This window comes from Chrysemys picta, chromosome 6, assembly GCF_011386835.1.
Source record: "Chrysemys picta bellii isolate R12L10 chromosome 6, ASM1138683v2, whole genome shotgun sequence".
Taxonomy (NCBI): domain Eukaryota; kingdom Metazoa; phylum Chordata; order Testudines; family Emydidae; genus Chrysemys; species Chrysemys picta.
Window position 1 is genome coordinate 64,385,416 of NC_088796.1, and position 15,057 is coordinate 64,400,472.

The window sequence follows — 15,057 nt, forward strand, 5'->3', positions numbered from 1 at the left end:
CTTGCTTCATCCCTTATTTTCATTTTATTTCAAATATGGGGTGTACAGTTTCGTCCAATCATCTGTCCTTCCTGACTTCAACCAAGCATAGTTCCAAACATATTCATAATCACTAGATACATTGATATAGTCTTAAATACCTCCTTTATTATTCATTTATATAAATATGATTTCAAAATTCACTCATCAGAAAATCTTGTGAAAATGGAAATATTGCTTATAATCATGAATTCCTTGACAAATTGCATTCTTTCCAATGTCTCAAGTGATCAGACGGTGTATGGTGTATGGTATATGATAAAAACAAACTTTTCTATTCTTGAATGGCATATACTTCTCAATAACTTAACATTCCACTTCTTCCTCTTCCTGCTGATGAGCTCCACTGTTTCCCTGAGCCTTCTGAATCTAGATAAAATCACAGTAACTGACAACTGGCGTTTGCTACCATCTTCTTGAAGTTTCACTAGATTAAAAAGTAAAGTAAAATTTAGGGTCCATTTCAGTTAATCTGCAATTTTGATGACTGAACAGAAAAACTGCTACTTAACCTTGCCATACGTAATTATCAGTATGTTCATCATGTATGCTAGTTACTTAAATACTTCACTAATAATCAGTTAGAGTTGCCTTCGTCTTGCGTTGACCTCTTGAACTCTATGGTGAAAGCTAACTCATCTCCAGTCTACCATATTTTAATGAAACCTATCTTAACATATGCAAGTTGAAAGTATGAAATATGTTACTCATAATTTTCTAGCTCACTACATAGGCCCTATAGCATGCCCTTTTCATAGAAGTTGGCTTCAATCTTCAGCATTTATCACATCTTAGTGTAGATTTTTTCCAGATTTCTTAATTACCATTTTAAAACTGTGCACCACCACTTACTGACACAATACAGTGGCAGGGTAATAAGGTCTTGCCATTGAAACTGAAGTGAAAATAATCGTAAAGATCTGTGCTATTGCCTTCCAACAAACAGTTTACTTAGAAGATGGTTTAGATTAATAAAAAAAAAAAACACATAGTTCTCACTTTGTTTTGCTTCTGAATAATTAAGTTATGAAGTAGTACTTTGAAATATTGTATCCATTTGGAATTTTTAGTCAATATTTGTACTGCAGTGGCTTCCTGAAGAAAGTGTTTAGTATAAAACTGTTAGAATCACCACCAAACCTGCAGTTAATAAAAAGTTTTAAAAGGCTGACTTAAACACCCTCCTTGAAAATGAGAAAGGTGGGCCTTACTTATAAAATCAAGTCAGATAATCTAAACAAAAGAGCAAATGCTGTATTTAAAAACTCAGTGTTGGCAAAACATTTGAAAGTTGTAAAGTGAGACTAGATTCACAAAGTAGAATCTATGTTATGTAACAGTTTCAAAAATTTGTTAGTGCTAAAGGGAACAGACAGCAACATACTTATTGTAACTGGATAATTCTTTATAAAAATCTCTATTTAAACACAATTACTTTATTGTGCACATTGTGTATTCTGATTCATTTAATATAAATGCTTTCCATATACCTTTTACAAGTTAATGCATGCCACATGTGCTCCTGTGAATCTTAAATGCATTCCCTGAGGTGTTCCAGGTTCCCAAGTGTTCTCTACCAACTTTTTAAACATATTGTTGTTTGTTTGTCTTCTGGATTGTCATTTGATTCTCCCTTTCACTCTTTTATTTCCATAACTTTGTGATGTCCTTACAACCTCTGACCCATTTCACAGACACTCTCCATCCCCTTATTCTCTCCCGCCGCCCCCCTTCATCTTTAGTTCAAGGAATACATTGAAACAAGTCATCTTCTGACAGTGCGTTACCTTATTTTCTGGGCCTCATGCAGAACATCCACACCTCTTTAGGTGCTGGTCCATTTCCTCTGTGGAATTTCTAAGCCCCAGTGGTATGTGTGTCTAGCTATTAAATGTAGGACAGCAGGATGGCTTTTAAAATTGCTGTGTTAACCCTTTCGTGTCTTGCATTTTGTGTAGTCTGGGTAAAGGAAATTTGAAAAAGTAAACAAACAGTTAATTTTTCTAAAATTTTCTTTTTAAATTCCTGTGGATTTTCTATAACAGCTGTTACCGTAGTAGTAATAATCATCATCATTAATAGGCATTGAAACATAGGTGGGTTGTTGTTTTTTTGTTTTTGTTTTTTTTTAGTAAAGCATGTGTCCTGACCTACCCTGACATTGTCCCACTAAATTGTTCGTTAGAATAAAATGTAAATATTTTGGAAAACATTTTCGTGATGGTAACACTTTCATTAGGTTAAAATTAAATCTTGTTGAACTTACAGTAATGCAAAGAAAGGGTTTGCACTTTGCATGCATGCATAGTATTTTTATATCTTACACTTATGCCAAACACATTTATTTTAGTGCTTATACTGCAGCTTAGTTGCTGTCATATTAAAGAAAGTATACATGAAGTTGTGTGGTGGTGTTTGTTTTGCATATGACAACTAAGTTTCTAAAAACATGCAACATTATAACTGTTATAGTGTAAGTGAAGCTGATTTAAGTACCCTTGAGCAGCTTGCATAGCAGGATTGGCTCTCACTTGAATCCAAGGCTGGGTCCAAATATGAATACAAAAGCTCACGAGTTGAAATTTTGTAGAATTATTTTCTATGTAAATGCTTAGTAATGTTTTTTGAGGGAGTTCAGATATTGATACCTTTACGCCCAAAAAATGTACCTTGAACTGAAATTCTAGACATTCTTTAAGTATTGTCTTTTCATTGAAATAAACATCTTGGAAGAAATATACCAATTTATAATTTTTCAGTTCAATACTGTAAATTTAATGTTGCAGCTGTATATGAGAACGCTAATGTGGACACGTGTCTCCTCTTTTGAAATGCTGTAGGATGCACGTTTCATTGAATGCTATCAAGCTTACATCAGTTCACAGAACTGCACTATTAACCATAGATATGTATTTTAAATGCTTTGTTTTATTTCATTAGGAATAAAAATATGCATGGCTGGTTTATGAAATATCAGTATGTCTTTAGTAATATTGGAAAGTAAAGTTAAATATCACTTCAGTTTTGACTTGGTATAGTTCACAGTTTTAAGTTGTGAAATTTCTAGTGATGTAAATTATTGTTTTAGTAAAGATAGGTATAAATGTATGTTATAAAATTAAAATATAGTCTCAAAGTTCAAAAATGCTGGTAGTGGTCTTGGTGGACCTTAAGATGGAAACCTAAAGCAGGTCTTGTTCCTAGAATACCTGAGAGGATAGAGAGTGTATGCTACAAGGTGTTGCCTGTCAGGAATGCCAATGTTTTTAGCTCTAAGAGCAACTCAGTTAAAAATGTTCACAGCATGACCATGCTGCTACTCCATCTTGAATGAATTAGCTACCTATATATTATTATGACTGGTATGGGAACAAGTAGGGAAAATACTGATATTCCCTGCCTTTTATAATGATTGAATAAGTTTGTCCGGAACAGTAGTTAACTTAATGTACTGAGCAAAGACTAGAGCAAAGATATATTTTGTATCTGTGTACACTGATTTATGTGGACATGGGTTTTGTAGTATGTAGTACACTATCTTGAGTTTACTATATGATGGAATCTGACATACCTTGTTCTAACGCCATATTGCATAGCATCTTATGTCATTACTTCAAGGATATTGTATGTTTGCATGTTTTGATATCAGACATGTACTTTATGTTCATTTTTATGCAGTGTTTCCTGTCTGTACAACAGTTCCATTCTGGTCTTATTTCTAAAGTCTGGAAATTCTCTCTCTCTCTTTATTTTTGTAGGTTTTGAACTATATTCCATGGTGCCTTCCATCTGCCCTCTAGAAACCCTGCACAACTCTCTGTCTTTAAAGCAGGTGGATGAATTTCTTGCCTCCATTGCTGCTACTTCAAGTGACAACCTACCGGAGATGTCTACTGCTTTATGTTGTAATTAATTTTTTTTACTGTAAACCATAAACACTATTGGTCATAGTTGATCCATAGGCCGTTTATCAAAATGAACACACCAAAAAGATTATCAGTGATTGGATGACTAACATAGCAAACATCAGTGTAAATGGGGTAGGATATGAGGCTAAAATAGGGAAAGAACAAATTAAGAATTACTTAGCCAGTTCATAGGTCTTCAAGTCAGCAGGTCCTGATGAAATATGTCCTAGAATACTTAAGGAACTGGCTGAAGAGATCTCTGAGCCATACACGATTCTCTTTGAGAATTCATGGAGGACAGGAGAGATCCCAGAGGACCCGAAAAGGGCAAACATAGTACTGGTCTATAAAAATGGGAATAAGGACAACCCAGGGAATTATTTACCAGTCAGCTTAATTTTGGTACCCAGAAAGTTAATGGAGCAAATAATCAAACAATCACTTTGTAAGCACCTAGAAGAAAATAAGCTGATAAGTAACAGTCAACATGGATTTGTCAAGAACAAATCATGTCAAACCAACAGGGTAACAAAGCTTGTGGATGGGGGAGAGCAGTACATGTGCTGTATCTCGACTTTAAGGCTTTTGTTACGGTCTCCCATGATCTTCTTATAAACAAACTAGTGAAATATAGCCTAGACAAGGGGTAGCCAATTATTTTTTTGTCAAGGTCCAAATTTCTTGGTCAAGGTATAGTCAACCTGACTCCAGAGAAAAAAAAATAATAATAATATAAAAAGATTTGGGGTCATTCAGAAGTGTCTGGCGGTCTGGATTTGGCCTGCGGTCCACCCATTGACTATCCCTGACCGAGACAAACCTACTATTGTAAGGGAGAGTGCTCAATTGGTTGGAAAACCGTACTTAGAGTAGTTAAGTGGTTCAGTCAAGCTGGAAAGGCATATTAAGGGGTCCCGCTTAGAGATCTGTCCTGGATCTAGTTCTAGTCAATATCTTCATAAATGACTTGGATAATGGCATAGAGAGTATACTTACAAAGTTTGTGGACAGTACCAACCTGGGAGGCATTGCAAGCAGTGTGGAGGACAATTCAAAGTGATCTTGACAAAATGGTCTGAAATAAATAGGGTGAAATTCTGTAAGGACAAATGCGAAGTACTACATTTAGGAAGGGATAATCAACTGCACAAATACCAAATGGGAAATGACTGCCTAGGAAGGAGTTCTGCAGAAAAGGATCTGGGGTTTATAGAGGATACAAACGAAATATGAGTCAACAATGTAATACTGTTGTAAAAAAAGTGAACATCATTCTGGGATGTAATAGCAGGAGTCTTAACTGGAGTAGTGTGTCCAGTTCTGGGCACCACACTTATGGAAAGATGTGGTCAAATTGGAGAGAGTTCAGAGGAGAGCAACAAAAATGATTAAAGGTCTAAAAATCATGACCTTAAGAGGAAATATTGAAAAAAAACTGGGTTTGTTTAGTCTGGAAAAGAGAAGACCAAGGGGGGGATGTAACCAGGGGTGAAAGTAACTTAAAGGACTTACTGGTACGCCGGAGTCCTGAGCGGGGGTGTGGCCTCAACTGGAAGAGGCGGGGCCTTTCAAGATTTAAAGGCCCTGGGGCTTCGGCTGTGGCTGGGAGCCCCATGGCCTTTAAATCACCCCAGAGCTACCAGCTGCAGAGGCGGCTGGGAGCCCCAGGCCTCAGGGGTGAATTAAAGGGCGCAGAGCTCCGGGCCCTTTAAATCACCGCCCGAGCCTGGCTGCCGGAGCTCCAGCAGCGCTTTAAATGGCCCAGGGCTCCCCGCAGCGGCTGGAGCCCTGGGCCCTTTAAATCACCGCCGCACAAGCCAGTTCAGTCCGGCACGGCATACTGGTTCTTGCCGGTACACCGGACCGGCTTACCTTCACCTCTGGACATAACAGTCTTCAAGTATGTAAAAGGTTGTTATAAAGAGGAGGGTGATACATTGTTCTTATTCACTGAGGACAGGACAAGAAGTAATGGGTCTAAATTGCAGCAAGAGAGGTTTAGGTTAGACATTAAGAAAATCTTCTTAACTGGAAGGGTAGTTAAGCACTGGAACAAATTACCTGGGGGGTAGGTCTTGTGGAATCTCGATCATTGAGGGCATTTTAAGAACAGGTTGACAAAGCTGTCAGGGATGGGCTAAATAATACTTAGTCCTGCCTCATTGCAGGGGACTGGACTAGATGACCTGTTGAGGACCCTTCCAGTCTTACATTTCTATGATTCTATAATTTACCAAAAATGTTAATCAACTCTTAATGTGTTTGAAATACTTTTTCACTATGTGGTCATTGGTTTCTCTGGAATATGGCAAACTTGGAAACATTATCATACTTGAACCAATTAATCATTCTCTCATTTTAGTGAGATCAGTCTTCCCCACCCACATTATTGTAACTCTGGAATGCAGGAGAAAATCAATTTTACTACTGTCAAATATGCAGTACTTTGTGGTTTACACTATATTTCCACGTTGGTTGTAATTTGTTACAGGATATCTGTTAATCCCAACGTTAACTAAACCAAAGTCAAATATGTTGTGCATCGTGTATGTTTTGTGGTGTGTATATTATGGCAAACAGATGTTAAACTACACAGTTAACCAGAAATACAGGAATAGAAATTATGATATGTTCAACCTGGCTGAGCTAATGTTGCTTCTGGAACCATAACATCTGTATTTCTTGTTTCTTTTTTATTATTGAATCTGAATGTTCCACATGCACAGTATCTTTTCATTTAATTTTCTTTCTATAAAAGATTCCCTATGCTACATGTTAATATTTAAATGGTCCTGAATAGAACTTCAAGTTTGCATCTCGTTGATGTGAATGTGCTGGGGATGATTGCCTTCCACTGTGTGTCTGTTGCTGCTTCTCTTGAAACAGTTTTCTGCAATGCTAGACTTGCAACACGTGTGGTTTTCACTGTGATTTTTGTACTTTTTGCATAGGGTGAAAGGGGAAATGCAAACTTTTGATGGGCATGTAAAGAAATTATACTTCTGTGGGAAAATTTGTACTTGCTATTCTTTGATATAGTATAACAAACAAGATTAGAGATGCTTTCCTCTTTCTAGTGTTTTTACTTTGACAGCACTTTATGAATAGTTTCATTTTTTACCCAGTGTAGTCAATTCCCCATCTTGTTTTATGTGTCTTTTATACATGAACAGATGGAGAAACATTTTTTTGAAATAGAAAAATGATTATAAAATGACAAAAATGTACAGGGAGGCTCACCAGCAGTTATACTGTGTTTAGGGGGAAAAAGGAGATTTTTAAGTGGATAGTGTTCCTTTAAAATGCGATCTTAATTTTCAGGATGCAATAGAAAAATGAGAAATGTGGACAGCCTAAAATAATTATAGTTTGCAATGTTGAGCGGAAACCTACAGGGCTTGCCACCTAGAGTTTGAGACCTCAAAGAATTAAATGGTTAACTGTTGGAAAAGAAGTGTGTCAAGTTCCCCTGTTTTTTAAGGGAGTGTTTGGCAGTTGGAAGGAGGAGGAAGTCTTAGTTAGCTGCTATGGGGAAGGGCTCCTCTGTTGGTGCGGAGTTGGCTTTTATTGGTAACAAGTTTTGGTACCTGGGAGGACAGGTCAGTGCTCTTGTTACTGACAGGATGGAGCATGAATGCTTTTGGCAGTGGAAAGAAGTATTTTTTCCCATCCTATCTCCCTTTGGGGGGGGATTCATTTGTGTGTGGACTTTTTCTTCTTCTTCTTTTTTTTTTTTTGTCCTCTTCCTATGATGTCTTCTAGCAGTTACCAAATATCTATTTGCTCCGTTACAGGCTTGTTAATTAGACATCTCAGACTAGGTAGAACAAACAAAATGCCAGTCTTAGCAGCATTCCAGGCCCTGTCAAAAGTCAGGAGCACTTCTGGCAAAGCAACAATCACTATTCACTAACCTTATTATTCCTGGCAGTGTGAAGCTTTTGTGTTGCTTTCTTAAGATGGATCAGGCAGAGTTTCCTCTCCTTCCCTCCACTATGAATCCATGATAAAGACCAAAAACCCAAAATCCATGGCCGGATTCCATAAGTATGGAATTTGACGTTTTTGTCATTTTGGTAATGTGCAAATACTTGACAAACATTTTGTTCATGATGGTAAAAAAAAGACCTTTTTTTTTTTTTTCCCCCTTCAGCTTCTTCAGCATCTTCAAGTTCACTGTCTGGAAGAAAAAGTTCTTTAAATACATACACCCCTGCAAAAATCCAACCAACACCACTTGCAGCCTTGCCTGAGAGGCTAGCAATAGAGAAACCAACCTTATGTAAGTAACTTCTGTCACAGAGGCAGAACAGCAAACTCTTTTTGCTTAAATATGCCCAATAGATATTCAAGATGCAAAGATTTATTACATATTAAGATAGTCTGCCATCTACCTGTTGAATCGTTTCTTCACGAATGTTATGAAATAGCTGCCTTATCCTTGTATTTGGAATCATTCAGATAGTCACAAAATAGATTCATTATAGCATAGCACAGCTACTTTAAAAATAACACTTCAGCAGTAATGGCTGAACTGAGGCCTCCATAGAATACAGATGTAGTGTACCCTGGTGGTTACAAAAAAACTTTACAATTGTATTCAGGTGACTTGGTGGCAGTCAATCTGCAGTTAGGACTAGACTTCCAGACTTAGACTCAAGGCAGTTAGACACAGTGAAAAAATAATAATCGAGCTACTGTGTGTTAAATAAATCAGCAGAGAGGAAAGGATCATTCCACCCATGCTGGTGAAGGTCTGAGTAGTGTCCCACTGCTCCTTGTAGTTTTGTTGAGCTAGACTTGGGAAGGCTTTATCAGTTGATACTGATCAAATTCAGTGTTTCTCTCTGTGTTCTTAAACAGCTGAAATTTAGATACGCTAATAGCCTTGGAATGACACATACAAACAGAAATAAATAAAACTACCTATTAAACAAATTTTGAATTCTGACTAATTCTTTGCAGCTGTTTATCAAGTACATGGGGCAATTGTTACATTGTTATAGGATCATAGACTCAAAGGACTGGAAGGGATTTTGAGAAGTCATCTAGTCCAGTCCTTTGCACTCATTACAGGACTAAGTATTATCTAAATCATTCCTGACAGGTGTTTGTCTAACCTGCTCTTAAAACTCTCCAATGATGGAGATTCCACAACTTCCTTAGGCAATTTATTCCAGTGCTTAACCACCCTGACAGTTAGGAGGTTTTTCCTGATGTCCAACCTAAACCTCCCTTCTTACAATTTAAGCCCATTGCTTCTTGTCCTATCCAATGTTAATATGATCCAAATGACACTGAGAGCTCTTTTTCAATTGCTCCTTTCCTATGTTCTTGGGTTTCTTCAGAGTGAAGCCATTTTTCTAACAATAAATTTAACCTTGTACAGTAAGGTTCAGTTTCTAGTGACTGATCAGTTTACAGCTAAATTCTGTAAATATATTGTGCAACAGATGAATCATAAAGAGAGTGACTGACTTTCACCTTAATCATTTGCCAATAGATCCATTCCAGTGAAGCCATTCTCCACAGGCCCAGTGTCTATTTAAGAAACAAAAATGATCCTAGGTTTTTTGCTAGCACAGACTGAAATCTTTGTAAAGTTCATCCACCTTTTAATTCTATCCAATATTGACAGGTTCTGTCTCCAAAAGAACCATGTGTAAATACTGAGTCCTATAAAGATAGCCTTCAAGTTCTAGATTTGCCTAGCAAGGCTCACTGTATGAGAGTCTGCCAACTTCTTACCCTATGTCTGTCCAGGAGATTTGAAAAACAGAATTATCTTCTCTATGTGCATTTACAAAATGCTGTTCTTTAGATTTGACCTACCTGTTACAAAATCATCCATTTGAAGGGTCCTCAGACTTTTCGGCCCTCCCTATTTAATACTTTGGTGTTACATCATTTTGATGGCTGTTATATATATTTTTGGGAGTAACTATGTTATCCCTTCAAGATGTCTTATGCTTGTTCTTCAGGATATGTCTTGTTTAATTTTTTGCTTCCCGTTGCAATGTAATCAGTCAACCATTTATCTTCTCCAGAGATTTAAGGGATATTGAAGTTTGTCTTCTGTCCTTTTTAATTGGCTATTTGGGGTCTATTGTTGCTTCCTGCTTGAAAGAAACTGACTGTTAGAGCACTGGAGCCAGTCTAACTCTCACAGCAGGGATACCATATAACTCCCCTTTTGGGTCCAGTGTTTTAGAGCCTTTGGCTGAGATTCCCCATAAAGCCTATGCACAGGTACATGAATCCAAGAATTTTTATTTATTTGACTATAGCTAACCATATGAAAGACTTCAACACTATTGTAAATGACTTAATAGTAAATGGTTGAACTTCTTATTGTAAAAATTCCAAACTGAAACTGCCTTATCTATCTTCAGTTTATACTAGAAATTGGCTGCAACACATTTTTAAGTTGTTTGGCTTAAGTGTATACGTAAATCTGTTTAAAAACGCTGTCAAGAACAGTTTGTAAAAACTTTCCTTTATTTGTACTACAGCTGAGAAGCTTGAAAATATTTTTTCCTATCAACTTCCTGCCTCTTCATTAGACAGAAATAATTGTTTGTTTTTCTGTGGCTTTCAAGCCGATTCAGATCAATATAATTTGTTAAAATGTGTTCCCTCTTCTGGCTGTCTGACTTCTATAAGAGCAGATGTTAGAGGGTTCCACAAACAGTTGCTATTGGTGCGTTAATTTTTTCATCTGTGGCAGACTATTGAATTTCAAGAGTGAATTGCTCAACACAGTGTAACAATGTCAAAGTAGGTCTAACTTTAAGTCCAAACATCTCAAAAGTGACTTAATTAACTTGATGCATCTGAAGAAGTGGGTTTTTTACCCACGAAAGCTTATGCCCAAATAAATCTGTTAGTCTGTAAGGCGCCACCAGACTCCTCATTAATTAACTTGAGTTACTTAGTGATTATAATGGGTTACTTGAGTTCAGTTTACAGCAAGATTGATGTAAGTTTTAATATTGACCTTTCTTTTGCTGTACAATCTTACCAGTGAGGGTTTTTTTTGCTTCTCTGCAGCTACCAGTGGACCCTCCAATGGCATCTCTGATGTTACTCCATCTCCTAAAGAATCTAGCTTTATGTAAAATTTGGTGATGAAACCCTTACTGAGAAGAAATGAAGGACTTCAGACAAAATTGGAAGCATCTTCCTTCAAAAACAATCTTCAGTAGGCATTTTTAATGGTAGAAAAGCAGACTAAATCTTGACTCAACTCTCCAAAGCCATTCATGTCTCTGTCTGTCTTGGTGCACTTACCTGTATATAAATTTAAATACTCTTAACTAGTGCACACTGTATATATTCAGCTGAAATGTCTCTTCTCATTTTCTAAAATATTTAAAGCAAAGAGGTTTACTCAGTAGTATAATGAATTGCACAACTTTAATGAAAAAGCTGCACATCAGTTTTTTCAGTGTCTGTTTACTATATATGTATACCGAAGCAAAAAGAAAAACACCCCAACCCAACAGTATGTATTATAGTGGCTCTCAAAGCGCCACTGTAGTTGTCATTATAAACTCCTGTTTTCAGGGGGTTTATAATGTGGCTGTGAATTTTTTTCCTGGGCTGAAATTTGATGCGCATGATCTTGGCTAGGAGCATTTTTTTATTTGAATACATTTCCAAAGAAATCACTTGGCTCTTTGAGTTAAACAAGTGCTTCTTGCATTTGAATTTTTAATACCATATATGCTGCAGTAACTAGGCACAATGGGGTGAATTAAGGATGTTATATTTTCACTTTGAATCTCCTTGTTTTTTGTGTGTTTACATCAGACCCCTAACATTTGAATATACTTTTTATTTTGTTGTTTAATATACATGGTTATATAAGGAATATGTCTGTATATCCTCCTACAGAAAAAAATTCTGTTTATATATTTTCTTATTCTAAGAAATTCTTTTGTTTACTGAAAAGATGCCTTTATTTGCTACATAGGTTTGTTTTTTAAAAAGTCACTTTAAAAAAGGCCACAATAAAAAACAGGGTTTTTAAGAAGCAATTACAGTTGGTCTGGTAGTAAATTACCCTAGAAACTCTAAATATCCCATTTGTACATGGTGCGTCCTACCACCCTTTCATATGAAAGAGAAACTGCAGTGTTACCAGAATGTTTAATGTTTCAAAGTTTATCTGAATACTTAGGCTTCAGCATTTTCTGTAATGTTCATACCATTGGCATTCTAAACGCAGCTGTTGTCAACAGCTCTCATTAAGACTGTTGAAGACTTTATTAGAGCTATGAGAAGCTTTAGCAACTCAGATTATGCTTTTAAGTGGTCAGATTTTGTAGAGCAGTCATCCAGGTTCAGCAGTTTTGTGCTTTCATCTGTGGCATTTAGAATTATAAAATGTATTCAAAACATCACTGTCCACTTTTGAAAGTTCAAGTGGCTGATTATTAATAATGACTTTATAAACTGCAGTTAGACTTTTTTCCAGTTTAAATTACAAGAGATTTAGCGTCAAAGAAATATTTAAGCATCAGAGCCTTGTTTTCCTTATCCAGCAATTCTCAACGTAACTACAGTTACACTATGAACTTGCCACAGAGTCTGTACAAATCTTTAAACATGGCACATGTGAAATGGCTTCTAGAAAATAGTCCTACTAAGTGCTGACTAAAAAATTGATACCAAAAACATAAAGGGTTCACAGTTGTATATTTCAAACATTTCATTTTCTATAATGTAACCATGTAGTATGGACAATGTTTGTCTTGCACACATTTGAATGTACACATCATGTTTACTGTTTTTTAAAAACACTATTAAAATTAAGTGTGCATATCATTCCAGTCAACCAAAGCTCTGGTTTAAAAATTTTGATGCGCTCCTAAATAAAAACAAGGTCAATGGCTAATTTAATGTCTATTCTGCTTTTTCATTAATAGATAGTATCTGACTTTCAGTATATTTACCTGCTTTTTTGCTCATCCCAGTGCAAAAAAGCTGAAATAAAACACGTTTAGAAATATGAATTTGTATAAGAATTGGAGGCAGTCATGTATATCATCATTAAAAGCAATCATCTGAAATGGGGATAGGAAAACATTTAGCGTCCCCCCCCCCCCCCCCATCTGCAATTCATTGCATGTGCGTGCACTGCTGCACCGATGCAGAGCTCCATTGACTTCTGGGGGGTCCATATGGGCACAGCAGTCTGACCTCATGCAACAAACTGAAGGATCAGGGCCTAGAGTCACTCAAATATGAAATGGAAAAAATAATTAGAACAAGATCTGGGCAAATCAAAAGTAGGGAATCAACTTCCAGAGAAACATAAATTAAGTACAATTTAAGGAGAATAATAAAAAAAAAACCCTATCCAAACACTCAAACAGCCTACTTTTGACATTTTAAGCTACTTAGAGTAGATAGCTTCTGCCTGGGATAGGCGACACTCAAATTTGCGTTTAAAGTAGATTCTAGAGTAGGTTACAGTACATTTGATGGCTAAATTTACTAAAATGTACATACTCCAGAAACATTCTGTGCTGGCATGAGATGTGTTATGTGAAAAATTGAGGTGGATTGCTTTGTTGTTGAAGATAGAGATGAGCTTAAAATCCAGGTTTATAACAAAGTACTTTTAATCATTAACTATGCAGAGGCACTGGTCATTCCACAAGTAAAGAATTTTTCAAAATCAGTTTTATGTATCCCAGTCACACGCTGTCACTATCTTTGATCAGTGACTCGGGATTTTCCTCTCTACCATAAAGAGAGCAACACAAATTGATGTGGAGTCAGGACCAAAAGAATCAGCTTCACAATTCAAAACCTTTGGAAATAACTTAAGAGTTGTAGGAAGTTATATAATTACTTTACCAGTTTTTAAAAACTGAAGATTTCATAATTTTAAGTATCTTCTGGTGCTTCCAAATTGTGATGCTAATTTAGTCCTTCTCAGTATCATGTGTAAGATGGCAGCTGCTTGTAATTTTATTATTTAAGACAAATACTATTCCTTGTCACTGTTTCTTGCCCCATCCTGGTGGAATAGAATAGAGCAAGGAAGCCAAAAGCACAAAGATGTGTTTCAACTGTGATGAGAACTCTCAAGATCCACAGACGGGGCGCTCTGGCATGATTGCTCCCCGCCCATAGAGAGCACCCTCATTCAATCAGTGGGATAATGGCAGCTGGACTGCTTTTTTGGGGCCTCCACATCCCTTCTACAGCCACCTGGAACATCTCCAGAGACGCGTGCAACAGTGGGTCAGTCCTTTCAGCCCTTGGGACTCAGCAGAATGGACCATCCTCACCAAGCAATGATTTCTCAGAGGTAAATCCAAAAATCCTTCTGAATTTAACAATGCAATCCACCTCTAAAGAGAGAAACTCCATTGTCCAATCCCAGTTAAGTGGGAGCAAAGAGGCAAATTCATAAATTACCAATGTAGATATTGTAGTTTTAAAGTCGAGTGAATAGGTACGTTCACAGGAAGACGTAAAGCAGAAGGACACCTTGTGACGGGTTGGATCACAGAAACCCCCTTGGGAGCTGCCACCCGATGTGCAAAGACTACCCCTGCTCCTGTTTTCCCTGCCAGCTCAGGACTCCAGCACCCTGTCTTGCTGAGCTAGACACTCCCGTCTGCTCCAATACAGACCCAGGGTCTGAATTACTTGCCCCAAAGCTGCAAGTTTACCTGAAAACAGCTCACAGAAGGATGCTGGTCTTTAGCACCCAGATGCCCAACTTCCAATGGGGTCTAAACCCAAATAAATCCGTTTTACCCTGTATAAAGCTTATTCCAGGGTAAACTCATAAATTGTTCGCCCTCTGTAACACTGATAGAGAGATATATGCACAGTTGTTTGCTCATTAATACATACTCTGAGTTAATTACTAAGTAAAAAGTGATTTTATTAAATACAGAAAGTAGGATTTAAGTGGTTCCAAGTAGTAACAGAACAAAGTAAGTCACCAAGCAAAATAAAATAAAATGTGCAAATCTATGTCTAATTAAACTGAATACAGATAATCTCACCCTCAGAGATGCTTCAGTAAGTTTTTTCTCAGACTGGACACCTTCCAGGCCTGGGCACAATTCTTTCCCCTGGTACA

The 15,057-nt window shown here is 37.0% G+C and overlaps 1 protein-coding gene and 1 long non-coding RNA gene across 20 annotated transcripts in view; one reads left to right on the top strand and one right to left on the bottom strand.

Moving 5' to 3' along the window:
- The window catches only part of PPIP5K2 (diphosphoinositol pentakisphosphate kinase 2), an 89,252-nt gene extending 76,406 nt beyond the window's left edge, over positions 1-12,846 (top strand). For 13 of the 19 annotated variants that reach the window (XM_065550254.1, XM_065550260.1, XM_005303813.5 and 10 more), the window contains 3 exons: positions 3,798-3,944; positions 8,101-8,229; positions 10,998-12,846. In XM_065550254.1, the coding sequence (XP_065406326.1) occupies positions 3,798-3,944; positions 8,101-8,229; positions 10,998-11,065 (344 nt within the window). In that variant the 3' untranslated portion in view covers positions 11,066-12,846. Of the gene's footprint in view, positions 1-1,781; positions 1,884-3,797; positions 3,945-7,878; positions 7,995-8,100; positions 8,230-10,997 lie in introns of those variants that run through there. The other 6 variants (XR_010588814.1, XR_010588815.1, XM_065550258.1 and 3 more) reach the window with 4 other exon arrangements.
- On the bottom strand, positions 6-7,986 carry LOC135972384 (uncharacterized). The gene is made up of 4 exons (XR_010588816.1): positions 7,862-7,986; positions 4,966-5,022; positions 1,827-1,998; positions 6-466 (listed from the first exon to the last, which is right to left on the bottom strand). It is a non-coding gene; the product is annotated as an uncharacterized LOC135972384 (long non-coding RNA).
- Positions 12,847-15,057: the final 2,211 nt, after the last annotated feature.